At 37.7% G+C, this 26,687-nt stretch overlaps 1 protein-coding gene across 1 annotated transcript in view; it reads right to left on the bottom strand.

Moving 5' to 3' along the window:
* LOC126347401 (DNA damage-binding protein 1) overlaps positions 1–26,687 on the bottom strand; it is a 167,192-nt gene that overhangs the window by 29,961 nt on the left and 110,544 nt on the right. The window contains exons 12-16 of the mRNA XM_050002267.1: positions 19,513–19,643; positions 19,204–19,388; positions 15,949–16,072; positions 7,018–7,243; positions 1,931–2,190 (exon numbers count right to left, since the gene is read on the bottom strand). Coding sequence (XP_049858224.1) covers positions 1,931–2,190; positions 7,018–7,243; positions 15,949–16,072; positions 19,204–19,388; positions 19,513–19,643 — 926 coding nt within the window. The remainder of the gene's footprint in view (positions 1–1,930; positions 2,191–7,017; positions 7,244–15,948; positions 16,073–19,203; positions 19,389–19,512; positions 19,644–26,687) is intronic.

The following is a 26,687-nucleotide window of genomic DNA, read 5'->3' as shown; positions in this document are numbered from 1 at the left end:
TCCCTATGAGCACTAATGCTACCAAAAGGTTTCTGGCTGCATTACTGACATTCTAAAAAACTGTAGCGATCAGTTACAAAAAGCATCCAAAATAAAACTTCTCAAATGCATTCCAAGTCTTTTTCAGGCAAAACAAAGCATATATTGATAGAAGGGGTCACTGTATATAAAAGTGATTGAAAATGGTTTCTCACATCCATAGCTTCATTTTTACTTTTCTGTTACTGTCTGTTGTGCAGAAATATAAACATTTCATTTCTGCTGTTAGTGTGAGAATTACTACTGTGTTCAAGCTTGTTTTGTATGATTTACCATTTAAAATGCCAAGATATAGTGGTAAAGTGTTTAAGAAAGTGGCTAAAGCTTGCCACTTACATGTGAATAAACAGTTTCTACAAGTGAGTCAGCATAATTCAGCGGAAGATAATTGTGAAGCTTAGACAACAAGCAGTTCACAGAAGAAAATTGAAACTGGTGTAGAGTCTTAGTCCACCAAAGACGAAGTGAATAGTGGTTTTAGGGTAATTGATTTAGAAATTGTGTGTTCTATTATTAGAAATTCTTGTGCATGTGGTAACTGTGGCAATTCTTAGTCCATTAAAGACGAAGTGAATAGTGGTTTTAGGGTAATTGATTTAGAAATTATGTGTTCTATTATTAGAAATTCGTGTGCATGTGGTAACTGTGGCAATAAATCTTTGAAATTATATGACAACAAAGACAGAGATGGTGTTGTGTGTAATATGCACTTGTTTTGTGACAGCTGTCAAACTGACATTCAATTCAAAACACCAGTTGCTAAAAATTGGGTGTATGAAGCCAACATAAGATTCTGCTATGGGATGAGATGTGTTTGTGTTGGTAGGGAAGGTAGCAGTTTGTTTTGTGCAATAATGAATATGTCATCTTTGTCTGCCTCGTACTCAACACTAAACAATCATCTTCTGAACGCCTTGGGAACAGAATGCAATAACAGTTTGTCAGCAGCAGTGAAAGAGGCAGTTTTATTTAACAAAGACAAAGAGCAAGAGGACCAAACGTATGGTTATTATCAATATTATGTGAGCACTTTATGGTGTAAATCCTTATAAAATCTTTTATGTGCATTTCCTGGATCTTTCATTTTTCAGTACATAAGGAACATTTTCCCCTGAATCATTGGAGATAAAAAACTGAAATTTTCTGCATGCTTTGTTCATAGAATAACACAAATTCCTGTGGTACAATTTTTTCTAGGTGTATTTCCGTAAAAATTATTTGCTTTTCTGTGAAGTTGAAATTACTTTGTTTCATATGCATAATTTTTAAAATAAATCATAAGAGCTCTAGAACTGGTATTAAAAAACTGTTCCGCATGTTTGCTTATCTGATTACTAAGAATTACCTACCATAATATGAAAGTTGTAAATAAAGTAAAGTAATTTTTGTGAAAATGTTCCTTGTGTGATAGCATGTGTTGCAAAAATTTCCAACAATGCCATGAAAAAAATCCAGAATGTACCCCATAACATAATTACTTCATGTGCAAAATTTAATTCTATTGTCTCTTACACATCAAAAACTGTATTACATTATGTAAACATGCCCATTTTCTTCTAACCCCCCCCCCCCCCCAACTGTTTCAAGAGCTTTACAGATTAATTCATGGCATATGCAGAATATTCATGTCCAAAAATTGTTCTTCCAAAAGAAGGTGCCAGGCTGTAATGAACTGTGAAAACAGAATGAAGCAAAATTACATAACTTAGCATCTGCTCAATTCTGTACTATGCAAACTTGCTTTGCCACCCATGAGAGTACAAAAATTGTGCATGCATCAAAATATAACAAAATTAACCGTACGTCATGAGTATACTGAATCCTACATTTTAAATCCAAGATGCATTATTTATTCTTGTAAGATACTTAACAATTTATTTATTTTACTTACTGTGCTATTTATGCTTGCAAGCAACCGTCCATTGAATTCGACTAGAGAATAACATGCTCCCTTTATTTCTTTCTCTGCAACCTGAGTGAGTTTCCCATCTTGATAATGGAACAATATAATGCGACCTTGCTTTGGTTCACTCTCTTCAGGATTCACGAGTGCAGTGCCAACAATATAATAAGTATTTGGATCATCTCCTAGTTTGCTTGACACAAGGCTGAGTGCATATTCTCCCTGCATAAACTGATGTGCATGAAGAACTAAAAACATAGAAATTGGAAATGTCAGTGAATGTATCTTATGAAGAAACATTAAAAACGTAACAACAGTAAAACAGAAGAGTTATAAAATTATTTGCAATAGATGATAAGCATATCTTTATATCTTTATCAGATACTAAAACAGAGACACTAAGTCAAGGTGTGCATTATATGCAGAAAAATATTCAGAACAACTAGTTTATAGAATAAACAATTTCTCTGAAAATACCACTGCTTTCATTTTGTGTATATGTCTTGTCTCTAAGTGCCCCCCACCCCCCAACAACCACCAATACACCTATAGATTAAGCCCGAATGAAAAGAGCAGGCAAATGATGAGCATCGGATAGGGACATACTAGCAGCACCTGAGCTAATTTGCTGATTCAACATATTGATGAAAGAACACTAAACTGAGAAGATATTTAAGTTTTCTTACATTTTGTATGCCTCTAGCCTACAAAGTCAATATTTCTGCTGATGTCAATTAACACAATGTTCTTAGGCATTTGTGGGTGGGATCTATACAGAGATCAAGATAAAAAAAAATGTTATGGATTACTAAATAGAGTCTGAAGCATCTATTGTGCCTGTCTTTTACAGGGATGCTGCTTACACAACTTCCATGTTACTTTTGAATACTTTTCTACAGCAGCTGTCTTTCCTGAAATAGAGTTTTGATTTCACTGATTTGTTGACTCACTCAATCATCACAGTCCATAGACACCATCAAGAAATGAAACCAATGTGTTTTAACGAAAGACATACAAATAATTAAAACCTATTCAGTACACTGTATTAACAGTGAACTGTCCATACAGTGTTCAATGCTATTCATGCTAATCTCAGTTAAATAAAACCAAGTGAATTAGAAAGAAAACTGCTACTTTAAAAAATAGCCCGTTTTCTCAGTCATACTCAATAGCTGTTGTTTTATGTTAACATTTACATGATCACACAGGTATTTTTTAAAAAGAATAGTTACCTACATATGCAAATATGGAGTCCTCTTCACAATCAATATCTTAATACTAGTCTTGCAGCTTTATGATGAACATTGTTACCTGCCTATACATAAAAGAACTTTTCAGACTGACTGCAATACTCGACACTGCTTCGACAAAGGACAAACGAACTGTCATCTTTCCACCTAAGATTGAGCTTCGGCTACATTAAAGATCAGTGTGTGAGAACTACTAAAATTTCATATTCACATTCATTGGCTTTGCCAACTCTCAACCAAACTGTCGCCTTCCAATCTAACCTAGACTTTGGGCTATGCAACAGGTCAGTCAGTAACCACAACCAATATTTAAAAACTAATATAGATATAAATGAAATATTATCAGCATTCTGTTCTCTTTCTGTTTGTACACTTACATGTTAAAACATCATTAGGTTTACAGGATGAAGCCAACATGTGGCATCAGATAATTAGTAAAATGAACGTATCATGTTGATGAAGTTCTTTTGAATTGATAGGAATTCATAATTTTTTGCTTCATGTTACATGGATGCTTGTTGAACACCTTGGTAGGAAAGCACGTTAATCCATTGTCAACACCAAGCCAGTAGTTAATGTCTACATTAAAATTATTCTTTAACCTTGTATTGTGATAGTGTACATCGCAGTTTAGCTAAAACAACAAGTGTCTGGTGCAGTTTTAGATTGGTTACTGTGGCTACAATAGCAGGTTATGAAGATTTAAGTGAGTTTGAACGTGGTGTTATCGTCGGTGCATGAGTGATGGGCCACAGTATCTCTGAGGTAGGAATGAAGTGGGGATTTTCCCATATGACCAGTTCATGAGTGTACTGTGAATATCAGGAATCCATTAAAACATAAAATCACCAACATGAAAATGATCCTACGAGAACGGGACCAATGATGACGGAACAGAATCATTCAACTTTCTGCAAATTGCTGCAGATTCCAAATCTGGGCCATCAACAAGTGTCAGCATGTGAACCACTCAACGAAACATTATTGTTGTGGGCTTTTGGAGCTGAAGGTCCTCTCGTGTTGACTGCATGACACAAAGCTTTATGCTTCATCTGGGTCTGTCAACGACAACATTGGACTGTTAATGACTGGAACCATGTTGCCTAGTTGGATGAGTCTTGTTTCAAATTGTATCGAGTGGATGCACATGTACAAGTATGGAGACAACCTCATGAATCCATGGATCCTGCATGTCAGCAGCGGACTGTTCAAGCTGGTGGATACCCTGTAATGGTGTGAGGTGTGTGTAGTTGGAGTGATATGGGACCCCTGATACATCTAGATACAACTCTGACAGTTGTCACTTACATAAGCATCCTGTCTGATCATCTGCACCCATTCATGTCCATTGTGTGTTCCGATGGACTTCGGCAACTCTCTCAGGACAATGCGACACCACACATGTCTAGAATTGCACTTAGTTGCTCCAGAAACACTTTCTACTGAGTTTAAATACTTCCTCTGGCCAACAAATTCCCCAGATATGAACATTGTTGAGCATATCTGGGATGCCTTGCAACGTGCTGCTCGGAAGAGATTTTCACCCCTCGTACCCTTAAGGATTCATGGACTGCCTGCAGGGTCCACGGTATCAATTTCCTCCAGCACTACTTCAGACATTAATCTAGTCCATGCCACATCGAGTTGTGGCACTCCTTCGTGCTTGCGAGGACCATACACGATATTAGGCAGTTGTACCAGTTTCTTTGGATCTTCTGTGGATAAACCTCTATTCAATGGCGAGGATGTCAGCCATGTATATCAAATTGTTCTGCTGTATTACTTGCCTGTTGGGTGATAAAAAACGGACTAGCAATATCACAAGTAGTGTTGTTTACTTGCAAAATCGACATGCACCACTTATCATTAAAAGATGAAGTTGGGAGACAGAGGAATACCAGTGACCTCAACCATATGATTCCTGAAACCAATCCACAATTCATGAATGACTTGGTATATTCCCATCAGACTTCATCTTCTGAGGAAAGAACACATGATAAATATTCAGCCTGTATCTGCGAAGAGTTGGTGTGGATGCGTATCCTGGCACAACGCCTATTCTATGTCGGTCATTGGTATGGCCTCAATTGGATTATGGTGGAATCAAATTGGCACTCACCAAATTAGACTAAATACAGTGCCACTACATTTATACCTGTATTATTCAGACCAATTATCATTTCTCTTTTGTTGTGGTAGGGGAGCGGGATGGGGGGTGAGGAGGGTGCAGCACAAACACTGCTGAACAGTAACCAAGTACTAACAGGAACACCTCCTTTGTACCCTGTTCACTGGACTAACCAGTACTTTGAAATCTCCTTTTCCCAGCTGCTCTCTTCATGTAACATTCATTGCTCCCTGAAACTGAAACATCAAATTTTGAAGCAGCTTGGAAGTTCTTTGAAGTTTCTCTGAATTTCATTGCACCAAGGCCACCAGTACTGTACTGTGGAATCTCCTGCGCCCATGCCCCATTTGATTTATAGATTGGTCAGGCAGCAAGAGATATCTAATGTCATATTGCATTTTAATCATGCACACTTCCTCCTCACATCCTCAACATGAGGATGATTTAAATTCTATATTTTTTTCCCCGTCGCGTGTAAATACTCACCAGCAAGTAAATTTGTGCAACAGACTACGCAAATTGAAATGTAAATGTACCACTAAAATCATCACTACCCACACATCATAAAATGTAAAAATTTACAAAAATAATCATGGAAGTTTTAGGAGATTTTAACCTGCACACATAATTATCAGCTATTATGTTGTCTGTATGTACTAACATACAGTTATTGTTATCATCAGAAGTGCTCTTGATGGAATATGGAGCTTGCTGCACAGTATGTAAAGCAAATATTATGTAATAAAATTTAAAAAAAATAGTAAGTCTTTGCTACTCGAGGACAAAATAGTGACATCTGAAGTGCAATTGCCTGTAAAGTTTGAGAAAACTAAAGATTTCCAGATGTGTATCAAGAGCACTGATGCTTGTGTCACTTTTGTAAAGGTAATAATTATTCAGTACATTCCATGGCCAGAATACAATTAATCTGACACATGTTAACTGCATCTTCTGTCGGTCCTTAATAGAACAACACTATAATAAATGAAAAACACCAGTTTGCTTTTGTTCTATAATACCGTAGAACAAAAGTAAACTGGTGCTTTTCATTTATTAATCTGATACACTTACTGTTTAGGGTGCACTTTAAAGCAGGCACTTGCTAAAGAGACACTTAACAGTCTTTTTTTGTTTTTTGAGGGTCTGAAAATAAAAGACTAAAATTTATCAATCTTCAATCATAAATGGGGGACTATAGGTGAAGAAGGGTATGATGGAATTGTATATAATTTCAAATGCAGAAAATGCAATTCAGAAATAAAAGCAAGGACTCAATTACTCTGTCAACTTAATTCTCATCTATGCCATATAACCAAAGGCTACTGACATGGTATTCTACATGGCATAAAAAACTGTAAACACTGTTCAGTATTTTCTGTATAGAAACTGTACATAATTATAATCACTTTTAGATGTCTTTCAATGAATGCATCTTTGCTAGCATGGTTCTTGCCTTGATGATACTCTCCTCCATTGTTCATGATCTGAGTTCCAGTTTTTAATAACTGAAGCTAACATAACAACAGCAATCACTACTACCTTTATGCCTTAACTGCTTTTTTAGAGCTATCATTGTCACTAGAAAACTATGCACCACGAACAATGCAGTGTGGATACATGAGACAGGTTTACATACAAGTACTGCATGTTTTGAAACTATGAAAAATAATGTAACTGAATATATATGTTATAAAAACCTTCAAATGTATGTTGATCAACCACTAAGAGGTTGTGTACTTCCACCTCCTGGCCAAAATCAGCAGCTGAATTGGCAGAACCCAATGCTCCAGGCTTTACAAGTGAGAGAGACCCAAGGATGGATGATGAAGTTGTGCTTTGCGTTTGTGTACTTGCACTTGGCCGGACAGGTGTAAGGCCTGCTGAGTCTTGTATATCAATCCGCATAGTGATTACACCAAACGTCTGCACACACAAAAAGCTATGTAACATTATGCTAAGTTACAAAAATTATTCTATCACCTTGCACTCGCTCTGAATGGTTAATTAGATATTAAAGAGTACAATAGTACTTTGCCAAATTAATTAACTGTGTGTCAAATAATTATATTTGTATATTATTTATTGTACATTTCTTGTTAGGGATTGATCATTTGCAGTACATTAAATTGAGAGCAACAGCAAATTTCAAGCTCAAAAATATAACCGCTGGTGAAAAATTTGTTTGCATAGTAAACAAAATTGTGAAGAATACACTATCCAGCTATTTTGTCCAGCATGCTCCTCATCCACAACTGTTGTCATCAGTTTGATTAAACAACAGCTCCAGCTTCATAAAAATGTTTTTATGTGACGAGAGCTATTATTTAATTAACAAGGAACAATTCACACACACCGTGCATGGTGCGACTACACTTATTAAATGTCATCAGGCATGACAGCCCTGTTACTTTTCTTGACTCGATGTTGCAGGGGGGGGTTCAAATTGAGCAGTTCTGTTTACATCAAATCCACCATTAAATGGCATACTCTACTCTTTAGTTGTTGACATCTACTGAACATTATAACATTCTATCCTCTAAAGTCACGGACTTAAAGATTTAATCCGAACTGAATAATAATGCGGCAAAGGTTGACTGCAATATCCTTCAAATTATTAAAGAGCATACAGAATTTAAATCAAGTGATACTAAGGACTTTCGTGAGGCTTGCCTTGAAATTAGTCAGCACTGGCCAGTATTCTTTCCATATCTCGCACAGTAACTATACATTACCCATCCCTGCATGTCACTATTAAAATACCATACCACTGTGAAATCTTTTCACTGTATCTTCTTAGCACCATGTCTACTTCTGGTGTAACACCACAAAGACAGAGGAGACTGGCTGTGAGATTCAGCATATTATCTATGCAGCGACTTCAAAAGCTGGTGGTTTTGACATTTATGCCTGTCAATAAAGAAGTCATTAGAAAAACAGTACAATGACCAAGAATGCAAGGGAAGCTGGCAGCAGGATTTTTGAATCAATTGTTCTGGCTCCCAATTGAAGAGATCAGATAACCATGAAAAGCCTGAATCAGGCTGACAAGATAGGAATTTAACTCCACCATCTGTGGAATGTGAGTTCAATGTCTTACTCTATGTGAAACAGTATTTGGTCAGATGACTTAACATAATACTGCTCAGTATTCTACATTAGAATGATTGGTTTCCAACAGATTAAGAAAGGCTTAATGTTCCCAAGCAAGCTGTTTATGCTGGAAACATTCAATTTTCCATTTTCTGAACATAATATGTGACAGTTCAGGTTATCAATGAATGAGCTTTATCATTCTGATCATTAAGATTCTCTTTTCCAGCACCACACCTACCAAACTTTGAACCTGAGGACAAGCCTCTAACTTTTCGTAAAAATTTTCTGGGTTACAAAATACATAATTTTATAATATTACATAGTAATAACCCACATGAATGTTACAGAACTACATCTGACTGTAAATGTCTATAAACATACATGTTTTTAACACTTGCCATTCACCCCGTCATAACTCTAATGCAGTGTTATTAAAGGGAGGAGGAGGGGGAGGGGGAGGGGAGTTTAATCTTCCAGCTCTGGAAAAAGGTGCAGCAAATCTTGAGAATCATCATAATTTTTTGCTATCAATCCAAACAACACTGTAGTGCTGTAAAGAGAAAAATAATTTGGGGTGAGTGATGAACAACTTGATGCAAGTAAGTTAACTGACTGCCTGTCATTGTGTGGTTTTATTTAAACAACTGGCTGAGTTTCTAGCTCCGCCCATCAAACATGTCTGCTGCAAGTCATGTGAAGAGCTTGACACTAACATCTTGACAATACTGATCACACATACTGATACTCCTGTTTGAAGGTGATACATTGTAGAATATTGATAAAATGATTCCGTTTCTAGGATTTGGTAGAACAAAGGTGGTTTGAAAAGTTCTCAGAATCACCACGAGAGGTCAGCACTAGCACAACGAGTTGTTCACGTGGTATTCATTGGACTGTTGCCTGTAAACACAGGCCACATAAGTGCTCTTGGAAGAGTGCTGTGGCAGTGACATGGCTTTGTCGTCGTTCACATGTAGTGATTTGCGTGGATGGAAAATAAATAAATAGATAAAAATTAAGAAATCGAGATACAAGCAGTGATGAAGTACTTCGTAAAGCAAGGTATGAAAGTAAAAGACATTGATGCCAATTTCCAGAATACACTGGGGGACTCTGCTTCTTCCTATTCATGTGTTTCCAAGTGGACAACTGAATTTAAATTTGGTCGAGAGAGCTTAGATGATGATCCGCTCAGTGGTCGGCCAAGATGTGTCACTATTCCAGAAATCATCACATTTATGCACAAAATGGTCATGGAGGATCACCAATTGAAGGTGCATGAAATTGCTCACACTTGCCAGATGTCATCTGAATGGATATATCACATTTTAACTGAGGAATTAGAAATGAAAAAATTATCTGCAAGATGGGTGCCATGACTCTTGATGTGAACTCACACATGTGCCATTGCTATGGAAAAGTTACACACACAAAGGTATGAATTGTTGCCACACCAGCCTTATTCTCCTGACATGGCGCTGTCAGACTTCCATCTCTTCCCAAAACTGAAAATTTTTCTTGGTGGACGAAAATTCACTTCAAACAAAGAATTGATAGCTGCAGTTGACAACTATTTTGCAGGCCTGGAGGAAACTCATTTTTGAGATGGGATTAAGGCACTGGAACATTGCTGGACCAAGTGCACTAATCTACAAGGAGACTACATTGAAAACTGAAAAACGTTTCAGTGATGTGAGTACTTTTTTTCTATTCCGTTCCGAGAACTTTTCAAATTACCCTCGTATTTAATAACACACACACACACACACACACACACACACACACACACACACACACACACACCTGTGTGGGTGAGTGAGCGTTTGTTGTTGTGGTTGTTGTGGTCTTCAGTCCTGAGACTGGTTTGATGCAGCTCTCCATGCTACTCTATCCTGTGCAATCTTCTTCATCTCCCAGTACCTACTGCAACCTACATCCTTCTCAATCTGCTTAGTGTATTCATCTCTTGGTCTCCCTCTATGATTTTTATCCTCCACGCTGCCCTCCAGTGTTGGTGTGTGTTATTAAATACTACCAAATCCTAGACATGGAATCCTTTTATCAAAATTCTGTAATGTATCATACACGTATGTATGTACGTAGATGTGTGTGTGTGTGTGTGTGTGTGTGTGTGTGTGTGTGTGTGTGTGTGTTTTATTAAATACTACCCAATCATAGAAACAGAATCCTTTTCTCAATATTCTGCAATACATCCCTGCCAAACAGGACTACCAGTATGTGCAGTCACAGCAGTCACTACTGTCAAGATGTTAGTGTCCAAGCTGTTCACATGGCTTGCAGCCGACATGTTTGATGGGCAGAGCTACAAGCTCGGCCAGTTGTTTAAATAAACCCACACAATGACAGGCAGGCAAATAACTTATTTGCATCACGTTCTTTGCCACACACCCCAAATTGTTTGCTCTTTACAACACTGCAGTGGTTTTTGGATTCATAGCAAAAAATAACAATGATTCCCATAATTTGTACCTTTTTACAGACCTAGAAGATTAAACTTCTCTACCTCTCTCTTTCTCTCCCTCTCCCCACCTCCCCATGTGTTTGTGTGTGTGTGTGTGTGTGTGTGTGTGTGTGTGTGAGAGAGAGAGAGAGAGAGAGAGAGAGAGAGAGAGAGAGAGAATCGATCTGAGGAATTACTTGTTAAGTAATTGAAGTGATTCAGTACCTCACACCGAATATTATGAATCACACAGTGCAAAATTTGACTTTTAGTAATTCATTGAATATTCGCACCACTACCATCCACTCTCTTTACTCACTACACCACGCAGGAACCACTTCCTCTCAACTCCACACTGAAATACCTCTTACAACATTTTTTTTCATTTGGAAGATGGATGTAACATTGGAAGTCAAATCACAATGAGACAGGAAGGTACTCCATGAACTACAAAAGAAATTTGAATTGTCTGAAAACCACTTACCCACTTACCCACTTACAGTTTCCTTGTTAAGCAGATATGTTTAGACAACAATAATATAAACTCTGATAATGATGTTATATACTTAATGGAGACAGATAAAATATAGAATAGACTAGCAATGTTACACCAGAGCAAGTAATAGAAACATTTAGAGTAGATAACATGGACAATTCAAAACATAATGATTCTTAGTCAAGACAAAAACAACTGACTGTACGAGATTCAGAGAAGTGATAGAGAAGGAGGGAATAAATGAAGCAAAGTCTTGAGGGAGGTGATACAGGACTGATTCACAAACAGGATGACGCGAAGTCACAAGGTAGGGAGGGGGGGGGGGGGGCAGCATGGGGAGGGGGTTAGGGCCAGAGACAGGGAGGTGCACGGCACAGCCAAAACACAGTGGGAAGGGGGGGGGGGGGAGAGCTAATGAACATGAGGTGCGAAGCGTGGAGTGCAAAGCACAGTAAGAAGAGAGGGGGCCATGGAGCTAATCAGAGAATGGGGCAAAGAAAAGCTAGGGAGGGAATAGCGAAAGAAGCATGGGGAGTCAGTGGTGGTGAGGCCAAGGTACAATGGGTACAATGGGGGAGCAGGATTGAACCAAAGCACAGAGAGGGTGGGCAGAGCCAAAGCAGATTGGGGGAGAGATGGGCCAAAGCACAGCAGGGGAGAAGGTGTGATGGAGGGGGAGGGAGGTGGGAGGAGAGGGCGGAGGCGGGAGGAGAGGACGGAGCGGAGGCGGGAGGAGAGGGCGGAGGCGGGAGGAGAGGACGGAGCGGAGGCGGGAGGAGAGGACGGAGGCGGGAGGAGAGGACGGAGGCGGGAGGAGAGGACGGAGGCGGGAGGAGAGGGGAGGTACTACATGCGATTAGTAGATTTGATATGGGGAGAGGTACTGATGTAATCATCTTTGAGGTGAGGGTCAACATCTAGGAAGGTGGCTTGTTGGGTTGAGTAGGACCAGGTGAAGTAAATGGGGGAGAAGTTGTCGAGATTCTGGAGGAATGTGGACAGGGTGTCCTCACACTTGATACAGGCTGCAAAGATGTGAAGGATTTAGGATTCTGGGTGTTTATGAAGGATTCCTCTAGATGGCCCATGAATAGATTGGCATAGGATAGTGCCATGCAGGTGCTCATAGCTATACCCCGAATTTGTTTTTAGGTAATGCCTTCAAAGGAGAAGTAATTGTGGATTAGGATGTTGTTGGTCATGGCAACTAGGAAGGAGGTGGTTGGTTTAGAATTCTTTGGGCACTGGGAAAGGTAGTGTTTAACAACGGTTAAGCTGTGGGCATTAGGGATGTTAGCGTAAAGGGAGGCAGCATCAATAGTGATGGACATGGCACCATATGGTAAAGGGACAGGAACTGTGGATAGTTGGTGGAGGAAATGATTAGTATCTTTTATACATGAGGGTAGGTTCCAGGTAATAAGCTGACGGTGTTTGTCTAAGAGAGCAGAGATTCTCTCAGTGGGGGAACAGTCCTGGATGGTTAGGTTTATGGCCTTTAGGAAGCATGTAGAAGGTAGCAGTGCGGAAAGTGGTAGGGGTGAGCAGAGGGGTGGACTCTGGGGAGAGGTTGTGGAATGGGCCTAATAGTTTGAAGAGAGGCTGGAGATTGTAACGGGACATCTTCCTCTAACATTACTTTTCCTGAACAGCAGTTGTTGATATCAGTATAGTTTTTAGAATTTAGGACAGGTCAATATTATCTCAGTTGCTTTTCTGTAAACTTTCATATAATTTTATACATAGTATGCTGTATTTCAAGCTAAAATTTATGAAAAGGAATTACTTTATGAAAAGATTTTAGTCTTGTTGTTACAACTGATATGTACTAGCTCTGAATGCACAGTTAGAATAACTTCCCCCCTCCTGAAGCAGGTGAAATTATGAAGTATTTGCAAACTTAAGATTTCTGTTAATAATTACGTAACCCTCAATGTTTACTATGTTTATTTCTCAATTCATTTATGAATAATAATCGAAATTACTAATGTAACACAAACTGGAAGAAATTCATTTGTTAAGAAAAACTGTAAGCCCTTTGGAAAACTGTTATTTCCGCAGAGTACGAGAGTCGTAAGCATGCTTCTGGCTTAATCAGACGTATTTTTGTATATTTGTGCTACAATGTAATTTCAGCTTTGTTATTGTGAAAAATCAAAAGACAGTACAATATACTAACATGTGAGGAAATATATTCATGTAAAAACAAAAATTCAGCAACAACAATCTTCAAATTTATTTAGTTTAATCTAACTGTGAAGACCTAAACTGTGAGATTTTCAGCTTCAAGAATCAGACCCCCAGACAAGAAGAATCAGACATATTAACATGAAAAGCTAAGTAAGCTTGGAAGTTTCTTTTAATCTTCACTCCTCTCAAATCTTCATAAAAGTCTGAAATGTGGACAATAGATGGAATTAGGAAGGATGGGGAAATTACATGATCCTGCTGGATTTCTGGAATGGGGAGTTGGATGTATCTGACAGCTGGAGGAGTACTTCTGCCAGGTAATCCTTGCAGTTCGAAACAGCGGTGGAGCCTTTGTCATAAGGTCAGGATCAGTTTTTAGATTGTGGACTGCAATTCTTTCAGTGGTTGTAAGGTCATCCGTATGTTGAGGGACTTGGGAAAAGATGGTGAGGCAAGGTTTGAGGTTAAGAAATTGCGGAGAGTTAACAAGCTGTGATTTGGGGGTAGTGGTGGTGGACCACGGCTGGATGGAAGAGTGAACTGAGTCAGGCAGGGTTCAACATTGGTTTTTGGTTAAGTCTGACTGGTCTGCAAGACATGGTTTGTCAGCTATGAGGGGACATGGGGAAGTTTGGAGGTTGTTGTAGAGGTTGTGGACGGTGGTGTTCCAAAGCAGGAGTAGAAAGTGAGCAGAGTGGAGACTTTTTGTGGTGGCAAGGATCCATGATGGCTAAAAAAACACAGAAAGTTACGTTAATAATGTAGAATTACATCCGAAAAAATTCACAAAAATACACCCCCAAATATGTGGGAAAATTTATGAGAAGGAAGAAATGATGAAAAAAGGGGAAACAAGATTAAACCTGAGGGAATTGTCAACAGTGAAAGGCAAACACACACTAAAACTAGTGTGCACTTGTAGTGCCCCCAGAATTTTATGAAAGTCTGGAGTCACCTGTGTTCCAGCCGCTTCGAACACATGTTATTTTGTAGTGGGTTGTAGCATAAACAGATACACACTGCCGCAGAACATTATTTGTACAGGCTAACCAAGAAAGAAGAGCAAAACTGGGCCAACAAGTGACATGCTCGGTTGCAGCAAAGAGAAAAGAAAAACTTCCGAGGACGAATTTCATGCACGAAAAACATTGGTGATTGTTGTGTGTTGTGAAGAGACAATGGAATAAAAAAAAATGGTTATTATTAATAGTGACTTTGTCTCGAGCAGACAGACGTTTATATTAGTATTGTATCATTGAGAAAAAATGTTATTTAATTTGGTTGAATTCAGTCATGTGCGAATGCCCTAAGAAAGTGTGGGCTTACTGTTTAATGTGGCAGTGAAATGGTGTATTGAATTTTGAATACAGAATATGTTAACAGCAACTGAATTTTGAGAGTGTCTTTATTTGGCCTAGATAATAGGATTTTGGAATAGTAGATGAATTTTCACTGTCTTCAAAATATAGAATCTTCGGAGAAGAGTTTGATGCAAGACACCGGAGATGCAGGGAAGCTGAGAATCTATCCGGCACTCAAGTAGGTTCACACTAATAGTCCAAGGAGCACGGCTCTAAGTTTTTCTCTAGATACAACAGGGCACCCACACTCACAATGAGATCAAAGAAAAGATATACATAAATAAATATCTAATTCATAAAAAAAATTATTTTGCTGTGAGTAGCAGGTCTGAGGGTGGATAAGTGTGAAGAAGGGGAACAGTAGATGTGATTGGATGAGGTGAAATTAATGGGAGAAAACTGGAATAGAACAGAGGAAGAGTGGGGTATGGGAAGGGGTTCGTAAGATGAGATTAAAGATTGTATAGCACTGGAAAGGTGCAGGAAATAGCACATGGGAATACGGGAGATTGACAAAGGGAGAGTGAGTAATTGGAAAGTGTAGGATTAATTATATCGGTGGGGGTAATGTGGGACATCAGATGCTACATCAACAATCAGTGTGATCTTGTAGCCATCTGTTGTGCGCAGCTGAGACCATTGCTATAGTGTGGCTCTTGAGTAGAGCCTGCAGTGCAGTTTGTGGGCGACAGTGAACTGCTTCTGGGGAGCATGCAAGGACGAGGCAGATTACCAAACATTTTTTTCCATTTCGTTTGGTTTAACTTTAAAGTGACAGGGAGGAAACAGTAGCTGACTTAGAATATGGAGTGAAAATTTGCAACTGGAATAGACAAAATGAAAAAATTGAAAGTAAACAATGGATTTTGACAGATGAGACTACAATTTTTTACTATTGATAGGAGAAAAGTGTAAGTAAAGAAGAAGATTAGTGGAAGATTACAGAAATTGTATTAGGATAAAGTGAATATCAAACTGAAAAAGTAAAACCATTATATCTAAGTCTACCAAATACTTGTTTACAAACCTGAGAGCTTTCTTGATAAGCAATACGCCGTGGTGATTCACCCAGAGGTACTGTCCTAATGTGAAGTTTCTGTATTTCATCTATTGTGCCAATTGTAACAGTACTGTCTGTTGCTAATGCTAAGCTGTTTGGGAAAACAATAACAATAAGAGCCTTGTACAATATCAACGTATAATTTCCACGTCAGATGTTTTCCCTTATAGCTATGGATAGTATAGCATATTCTGTCCACAAAATGAAGTACAATAGAATACAACAGACAAGACAAAGGTTACATTTTTGTCAAGGATTAATACTGAGGGTACACTTTTCCATGCTGTTTCTGCAAAGTATATTACATAGTCTTAGATTTTAAACAGATTACTGGTTTGGGTTAGTAGCTAAAGTAGTAGAAAATGCCCTAATAGTCTCCAGGCCATACAACTATATAGTCAAGAAACAACTGTACTTGATAAATTGAAGTAAAAAGGGTTTGCATCCTCCATCACTTGCCTTATCAATCGGAAATAAAAACAACAATTTGATGTCAAACATTAAGGACATATATATTTTTATCTATACAGAAACGCCAAAGGCAGTAAAAATAGAAAACAAAGTCAATGTATAGAAACAACCACTTAATATCACAAGACAGCAGCATAAACAGAAAAAAGTTGTTTTATCAGTGATTTCATTTGTAAATAAATCTGAGATCAAAAGATCTATTCTGCTATTCTGATGGGTACTAACTAAACAAAAACACAACTGCCTACTGGAATTCACAGAGTAAAGACAGATTCTCTCCCTTTAGTTCATCTTGATTTGGATTACACACTGTGCTCAGATATAGTGTGCACAAAAATCTTTTGAAGACGACACCTTTGGTGAGATTCCATCCTGTCAAATGACCCATAGCCTACCATTAAATTCTCTACTGTAGTTTTGCCAGTTCACCCACATATAATAATTCACTTGTTCTTCAAAGTACAGTAATTGAATCCACAACCATGTTGTTGATGAGATCACTGAACATTACTGGAATTTTGTGCTTTTCAGCATGTAGGTTAGATTGTAACATTTATAGTAACAATGGGATGCCACTTGTTATACTGTGGAGATTTATACTGTATTAAAATTTCCCTGCAATAAATTGCCAGCACGGCCATAATAACTGTTCATTCTTCCTGAAAAGCACTTTATATATCCTGTAAGTTTGGTCTAGTCTATAAAGCTTAAGTGCAGCATAATCAACCTTAATCAATTTCAGGTGAAGACTAACTGGTTAATAATAATGTGCAAGCTTTTTAACCTTCTACCTATCTGGACACTATTATTCAAGCATCATTTCTCTGGAAATTCTGCAATTGCCTTTATCAGACAACATGTGTTACACAATTTTTAGCTACTCCAAAACAGAAGTCAAGAATTTATATCTAGAACATGCAGACTTTAGGGCCTGAAACGTAGCAAGTTTCCTAACACAGCTTAATGAGCAAATAAAATAAAATATGTAGGAATAGTGTGAAAGCAGATTTGTTGAACAGTACAAGGCATGCTTTGCCGATCATTATGCTGATATTAGTACATGTAAGCAGAACTTTTCATCATATAACATGAAAAAAAGTCACATTATGAGCTAAATAGGACCAGAGACTGGGGGAGATTTATTTACAATGGCAAGACCTATGGCCATAATAAATATGCAAAATCAAGCAGAATAAGCATTTCCCCAAATACGAAATTTGAAACTGATGAAGTTCTGGTTTGAGGTAGTCTGTTGGGGGATGGGTATACAGTCAAGCAATAACTTTCATATAAACACTGGAAATCATTCATTTATAAAGCTCTGGCATTAAGCAAGAAAAAGTGTAAATTAGTAAATAAAAACACAACAGCATAAAAATTTAAGTAGTAATTACAAAACTAATCTTAGTACCATCTATACAAGGGACAAATGAAGAAGTTCTCCGCCCATTCACAAAATACTTGTCCCGGCTGAATGTCAGTTTAGCAACTAGTAGTATATTCCTTTGCTACATTACATACAAATTTTTTCATTAGCATCTTTTTTGTTTTGTTTTAGATATTGGAGTTTCAAGTGTCAAAGATGTACACATTTTGAAAAATGAATAAAAACAGCAAGTGTGCACAGAGATCCATGACATGATGGAAACATTATGGGGCAGATTCCCCTTCCTCTTCCACTGTGGATGACGGAGTTCGAGGGGCAGTACCTCTGTCCAAGATGCACCTTGCAGTGGAAGACCAGTAACGGCCTGCAAGGAGGAAAACTTCACTGCAATCTAAGATATTGTCATACTGCACCAGCATGTGACAGAGTGTGAGAGAGTGAGCATATCTCAGTAATGTGTTGAACACATAATATGAGTTGTACTTGACATGCACAAGGTCTCATGTCATTAGGTACCAGAAAAGTTGAGAGCAGAAAATGAACAGGAGACATGTCATGTCGGCTGAATACTTGACCCTTTTTTAGGCAGATCCTGTGATATTTCTCAAATTTGTGACAATGGGTGAAGGATGGGTTCACCATTTTCATCCCAAATCCAATCTAAACACTCCTCATCACACAACCCCAAGAAGTTGACGTCAGTCGTATCAGCTGACAAGTGATGGTCCCTTTTTTGGGAGGGGATTCTAGAGCTGTTATCCTGGCTGGACACCTTAAAAAAGGTAAAACAGTGAAAGAGCATATTATACTGCTCAACAAATGCATTTGAGGGAGGCCATCAAAGTGCAAAGCATTTGAATGTTGACAAAATGAGTGCTCTTTCACAAGCTCAACAAGCCTGTTAATTCGTATGTTGCTGTCATGTCTGCCATTGTGTCCTGTGGCTTCGAACTGCTTTAGAACCCCACCTTGTACACCTGATTTGGTCCCCTTTGACTTTCATCTCTTCCCTAAGCTCAAGAAACATCTAGGTGGAACAAGGGACATCTAACTGGAACCCATTTTCTATCAGATGATAATGTCACGGCTGCAGAGGAAGAATTTTTTGCCATCCAGGAAGACACTTTCTACACGGAGGGTATAATGAGCCTGCAGCACCAGCAGCAAAAGTGTGTGGCTAAAAAGGAGATGAAGCTGAAAAACAGCCATAAATATTTGGACTACTGACAAGCCTCACTGGGTGGGCCAGGAACTTTTCAGTCACCCCTAGTATACCCAACAACGTATACTACATTTTTCATTTATGCCAACAGAGAATTATATAAAAAATATTAGAAAAACAGTCTTATCCAATAATACCATACCTGTCAGGATATGCTTCTGCATTAAGGGAGCACATATGGTTTACTTCTTTGAGATTTACATTTGAGAATACTAATTTATGATTTGATGAATAAATAACAGTTGGCCGGTCAGAACATGCGAAAACATTTGTCGTTGACAGTGACCTAAAAGTTCTCAACACTGTTGGTTGTGTCCCTAAGGTTACCTGAAAATATATAATTTTTTTTTGTTTTTGTTTTTAATGTGCAAGTATATATCTAGCATGAGATCATGGTTATGGTACTAAGAAGGTTCCAACAATATTGTTTGAACAAATTTAATCTTGATACCTTTTTTTTGTCAGTTAGCAGACCTGTCTGCTTGTTAAGTGAAAAGTAGTACATTGAGCCATCTCCCAATGCAACCAACAAGTAATTCACTCCTTCAAAGCAGGTCATCAGTACTGATCTTGGTATAATTTCTAAAAACACAAAATGTAAGTAAATATATGTACACACACGTGTATGTGCTCACACACACACACACACACACACACACACACACACACACACACACACCATTATTACAAACATCCTCTTCGCCCTGAGCACTTTTTGTTGAAATGCAGAAAGATGTGTCAATACATTTTAACCAGTATAAATGCTGCTGCAAATAACTGTCATTTGTAATGTTGGTCTTAGATAGCATTAATCAGTAATTCCTTCAATTTCTGACAACTTCAAGATTTCAGGAGAATTGGATAAAAAGAACACTTTCAAATTATGCCTAGGTGACACAAAATTTCTCTAGCTACTTTAGTTCTAAGTATTAATATTGTGGGTAATCAAACACTCTCACAGAGGACACCATATCATAAAATAATCCCCAGAAAAAAACAAGTCTTACTACAACATTAGTGACACAGAAAAACCATTTTGAAAAGCCAAATATACCAACATCAATGACACAAAATCAGTAGGCTATAATAACAATGTCTGAACAACACATACTGGCAAGATAACAGGGAATTCCAAGACTGTAACAAAATCTCTACATTAGTTCCTCAGACTAGCCCAGACAAACAAAAAGAAACATAGGTAGATATAGAAGATAAAACAATTTTTTTACTTACTTACTAAAACATGACAAACTTATATTTTATGTTTGTATGCAGTAATGTTCATCTGTAATTTTTTTGATGGACGATGAATGCAATGTATGTTCTAATGGCAAAAAGATATTTTTTCGAAAATCCAGGATGCTATAACAACAATAGTATGAAAAAGGAAAATGCTACTCATCTGTAATTTTTTTGATGGATGATGAATGCAATGTATGTTCTAACGGCAAAAAGATATTTTTTGGAAAATCCAGGATGCTATAACAACAATAGTATGAAAAAGGAAAATGCTACTCATCTGTAATTTTTTTGATGGATGATGAATGCAATGTATGTTCTAACGGCAAAAAGATATTTTTTGGAAAATCCAGGATGCTATAACAACAATAGTATGAAAAAGGAAAATGCTACTCACCATGTAGCAGAGCTGCTGAGTCGCAGATAGGCAAACAAAACAACTCTTAAACAAAGCTTTCGTCCAAACAGGTATTCATCAGAACGAACACACACACACACACACACACACACACACACACACACGATTACAGTCTCTGGCTGCTAAGGCTGAGACTGTGATCGTTCATGTGTGTGTGTGTGTGTGTGTGTGTGTGTGTGTGTGTGTGTGTGTGTGTTTTCAGATGAAGATCTGTTTGGACGAAAGCTTGGTTGAGAGACTTTTTCTGGTAACTATTTGCGACTCAGCATCTGTGCTATATGGTGAGTAGCAACTTTTCTTTTCATAATAATGTCAGAGGTATTTTTTATGTGATATAATTATAATTGAATAATTTTCAGATTTTTTTTCACTTTACTTGTACTGTGAAACCTTGCTTCTTGCCAAATTTCATGATTCCAGGTACATGGGAAGCACCCTGTAGGTGTGAGTTCAACTAGGAACTTATCATGGCAGACATATTAGAGTCTACAACTATAGAGTTATGCAACTATGCCTTATGTGAAAGGTAGAAACAATGAGAAGCATACTATTACAATTATAGATAATTATTCGTGGAGGTATGTGCCGTCTATGCAACTAAATGAAGGCAGTTTGTATGTTGCCATACGCGTTTCGCTTCATTTATTTGGGAAGCATCATCAGTGGCGATTTCCAGCACTGCTAACACATATATGTGTTTCTGATGATGTATTTGCTGGTCTTCATGCTCCAGTAACCAGAAAAATATTGTCACTGGCAAAAAGGAAATTGTCTTATGGCAGTTTCTACTGATAACTGCACATTAAACTAATAACTTCGTAAGCTTAATGTGGTAAAACAAGCAGGCAAGAGTTGTTAAAGTGGAATGGTTGGGGTTACAAGGACTCTCAATTTGTAGTTAAAGATGGGATAATCCATTTCACGGGAAACCGGTATCCAATAGGTGATGTACCCCTTCCATATTTCACAGAATGGGTAAAGGATGTACTGGATGTAAACCTTGATTTCAAACGAGAATCACAGTCTTTAATAAGAGCCAAGGACTATCCAGAGCCACATTTGGATAACGCATTTATTTCAGAAATTGAAGAATTAGGTATCAGTCACTCTACAGAAGACGTGGATCGTTTGATAAGAGCTCATGGGCACACTCTTCATGATATTTATGTTCTGAGAGCTGGAAAATTTGACCGTATACCTGACATTGTTGTTTGGCCAGAAAGCCATCCGGCTGTCGTGCAGTTAGTGGAACTAGCAAACAAGCACAATGTTGTTATAATTCCATTTGGCGGTGGAACAAGTGTGTCAGGAGCAGTTTCCTGTCCTAGTCAAGAACGGCGGACCATTATGTCATTGGACACTTCACAAAAGTTTTGCAAGGGAAAACAGTGCAGAGAGATCATTAGATAGGAAGGTATAAGACAACAAATGTCATAATGACTGGCAATGTCTTTAAACTATGGAGTAATCAAACAAAAGGACAAATGGCTAAACAACACCTGATTCGGCTAACTGGAGCATGAAGACCAGCAAATACATCACCAGAAACACATATATGTGTTAGCAGCACTGGAAATCGCCACTGATGATGCTTCCCAAATAAATGAAGCGAAACGCGTATGGCAACAAACAAACTGCCTTCATTTAGTTGCATAGACGGCACATACCTCCACGAATTTAAAGCAACTAAAGGACAAGACGGAAAACAGTTAAAAATGACGATAGATAATTATGTTGACATATGCAGTAATTATTACTAAATTTTCTAGGGATACAATTTTAAAACATTACAGGCTTTTGTGATACAATTAAATAAAATAATAATTACTATTTTGGTAAGATCAGAATGTTTACTTGTGAATGCTTAATGATGAACTATAAGCTGGACAGCGTGAGGTACTTCAAAGAGGGATTATTAAAAAATAATGGGTGCAATACAAGCTACTGATTGCTAGAAAAGAGAAGTAATTAGGAGATCTATGAAAGAATAGAGAAAATGTCTGAAGTAATGGCAAAGATGAATCTTCTATTGACAACTCTACCAAATGAACTTCTGGAAAAGAAATTGACGATAGCATGGATTACAGAAATAAGAAAAGAAACGTAAAGAAACAAGACCAAAGAATCAGAAAAACACGAAGAAACCTTTCTAAGAATAAAATATTAAATTTAGACGCTTTCAACCTAGAAAAAATAATAACTTAGGAACAATGTGGACAGAAAAATGGGAAAAACAACAAGGGGAGAAAACAAAGGAGTATTGGGAAAATTAGAAACAACACAGAAAAATGAGGAACTAACATTGTCACATGAGCCTAGTTGATCATTATGAAGATTAAAATAATAATAATAAGCAATTAAAATGATAAGTGAGTTGAAAACTGCAATTAGCAGAAAGTTGCTCCAGAGTGAACAAAGCATTATTTCTTAGTACTGCCAGACCATTACATGCATCATAAATCTGCAACAAATTGTAAATGGCGATGCTTACGTACAAAATAGCTGCTATATTGAGAAAAAGCTTGCTGGTGAGTGGTCAGTATTTACTCAAAAGACTGTTCCAAGAATTTAATGCAAAAGTGGTTTGATTCCAACTTTTTATAAAAGAACATGCCCTATATTTGTCACAGTGGAGACTGAGACAATGACAGTCAATGGTATCCCACACACACACTACAAGGTCTGACATGAATCTATCTTAGTGCTTCAGTACAAATAATGAAACAGATGTTGACCAAAATATGGTCTAGTTCTTTAGGGGAGAAGTTTTTCAAAAGTATATGCTCTTATCAAGCAACAACCCACCACAATTGGATGTCCATGGTGACGTATAATCCCTGACTGAATAACGAAGTATAACATTTAAGGAAAGGTGGGCAATACTGTAAGATGCCTTATGCATCACTGCCATCAACTATAAGCAGGTGCAAACTGTGTTCAGGAAGCAGTTCAGCTAAAAATCACACACTTTCATCAGCATGCAACTGAGGAGACAACATTTTCTTAGGCTTCCCAGTTATCACACAATTTAATCTGTAGAATATAGTCACAGTGCCCCATAAAAGTGTTCCATCTATTACTATCACCTAACATCAAAGTCTGATTTGATAAACTTCGTGAGAAAGGATAAGTGGCAGCTACAAAAACACATTAAACATAGCACTCACTGGACACTACCAGACAGAAAATCTTACATCAGCTCAAGACAAAGTTTTCTCCTGGAAGGTGATTATGCTGATCATGAAATTCAATTGTTCACTCACACAAGTATTGTGGTGAATGAGAACGTAAAAAACTGTATTCAAAGTGTGAGATATGTATCAGACAGGATCATAATCTCAAACCTGAGATTCCAAAAAGAAACACTAGAAGTTATTTATGCACCTCAAGTGGGATGTATCGAAGAAGAGAAGATGGACTTTGAAAATGAGTTAAAGAACCATACAGAGAGTGCTAATACAATGATGGGAGATTTTAATGCACATGTAGGCAAAGATAGAAAGGGGGTTTGAGCTAGTATTTGGATGTTTTGGATATGGAGGCAGAAATGAAAAAGGGGAAAGACTCCCGGATTTGTGCCAGAGGAATGGAATGAAAATAGCAAACAGCTTGTTTATGAAGAGAGAAAGTCATGTTATCACCAGATACAGTTGGGATGGAAGAACCAAGAGTGCAATTGATTGTATTCTAGTAGATAGGGAATGGGGAGAGAAAGTAGCAAATGTGAAGGTTATTCCAAGTGTGAGTGCAGATGGAGACCATTGATTACTGGCAGGCCAATGGAAAATGGAAAATTAATCAGCGTGTGAAAAATAGAAAACAGAAGAAAGTGATGAGGATACAGGATTGGAAACTGAAAGAGAGTGAAAGTGCTGAGAAGTATAGAGAATTAATCACACAAAAATTTCCAAAACAAGTTTTCTGTGATGTGGAAATAGAATGGAGTTTATTCAAAGACACTTCAGTTGAAGCAGCACAAAAAGTATGTGGTAGAACATCTGGAAAGGAAGAAGTAACACAGACAAGTTGGTGGGATGCTACCACAATCTAAGAAATTAGAAGAAAAAATGGAGCATGAAGGAAGTGGTGGAAACTAAAAATACCAAGGACCATAAAAGATATATAGCGGAAAAGAAAAAGTGAAAAGAAATAGTGGAAACAGCAAAGAATAAGGCATGGGAAAAGTTAACAAAAAACCTTTTAGAACATGTGAAGAGCAATAAGAAAAATCTGCTATAAAATGATGAAAAATAAAAGGAAGGCTTCTGAAGTACCAGTGAAGATGGAAACAGAGGATGGTACTGTGATTGAAGAGCCAGGGAATAAAATAGATCTCTAGAGAGAACATTTTAAGAAACTTAAACGCTGAGGAGCAGGTGCACAAGGAAACAACAAATAATGGAGAAATTGGGAGAAGTTGGGAAGCAGAATTAGGACAAATTACACAGGAAGAAATGGAAATAACTGTGAAGAGGATGAATAAGAGGAAAGCCCCAGGACCTGATGAAGTATTAGTGGACATAAGAGCATCAGGTCCAGTGGGAATGCAGTAGCTGTATTGAGTACTGTCAAGTGTGTGGAGAAACGGTACAATACCTGACAACTGGAGAAGAGGAGGCATTTTTCCTATTTTCTTAAAAAAAAAAAAGGCAATAAAAGACTTTGTAAAAACTACAGATGAATAACCCTTATGAGTTATACAACTAAGTTTTTTTTTAAAGAATTTTACTAAATTGAATAAGTGAAAAGATAGAAAAGGAGCTGAGTGAAGCATGGATTTAGGAAAGTTGGAAGCACGATTGACCTGATATTTTCTATCCGTCAACTGATGGAAAAAGTTGGGGGTATACCCAAAGGGTGATAATGGTTTTTATAGACATAGACATGACTTAGTTAACAGGGAAAGACTCTGGGAAGAAATGAAGAAGATAGGTATAGAAGATGGATACATTAATGTAATAAAGACAATGTACAGAGTACACAATTGTAGAATTAGAATACCATTGGGTAACTCTGAATACTTCGAAATAAGACAAGGACTTAAACAAGGAAGTATTCTATCTCCTGCACTTTTTAATGTTGAGATGGAGGGAAGGAAAAGGGCAGTTAAAGATATAGTAAAAGAAAAAGACAAAAAGATGATTTTTGCAGATGATATGGTAATATGGGGCAATGAAGAGGTAGATGTACAGGTACAACTTGATGCATGGAAGGAAATAATGAAAAGGTATGATTAAAAATAAATAAAGATAAGAGTGAAGACAAATGAGTCAACAGGAATATTACTTTGAATGGAGAACCCCTCAAAGTGGTTGACAGTTTCACTTATTTAGTGAGTGAAATATCTAGTGAGGGAAGAATAACCAACAAAATTAATAGGAGGTTACAGAAGGGAGGCAATTTCTACCAAACAAAAAAACGCCTGATTCGGAATAAGAAAGTTTCAGAAAAAGCAAAACTCCTTGTATATTAGAGTTATTACTTCACTATTGTCACCTATGGAGGAGAAACATGGACAATGACAGAAACGGACTAGAGCAGACTGCAAGCAGGGGAAATGAAATTTCTTAGAGCAGTTAAGGGAACAACAAGAATGGACAGAGTAAGGAATGTGTATATTAGAAAGGACCTTAAACAAGAACATATGAGAGAATAAATCAAAACAGAGAGATTACGATGGTACGGACATGTTAAGAGGATGCATGGGCAGAGACTTCCCAAAATTATGGAAGAACTAAAGATGGATGGAAAAAGACCTAGAGGATCCCCAAGAACACGGTAGAAAACGGGAATGAGAATATCTGTGGGAAGGAGAGGTGTGACCTAGCAGCAAGTGGAGAAAGAAAAGTGGTGGGAGGGCCAAGCCAGATGGAGAGGACTCGTCAGTACCCAGACCCAGCAGTAGCTGGAGCGGGATCTGGATAGACAGATACATAGATACATACATTCATGCAATTATTAGTCACATG

The sequence above is a fragment of the Schistocerca gregaria genome, chromosome 1 (assembly GCF_023897955.1).
Source record: "Schistocerca gregaria isolate iqSchGreg1 chromosome 1, iqSchGreg1.2, whole genome shotgun sequence".
In the NCBI taxonomy this organism is placed as follows: domain Eukaryota; kingdom Metazoa; phylum Arthropoda; class Insecta; order Orthoptera; family Acrididae; genus Schistocerca; species Schistocerca gregaria.
Note: the sequence above shows the minus strand (reverse complement) of the source record. Positions and strands in the feature narration are given on the sequence as shown.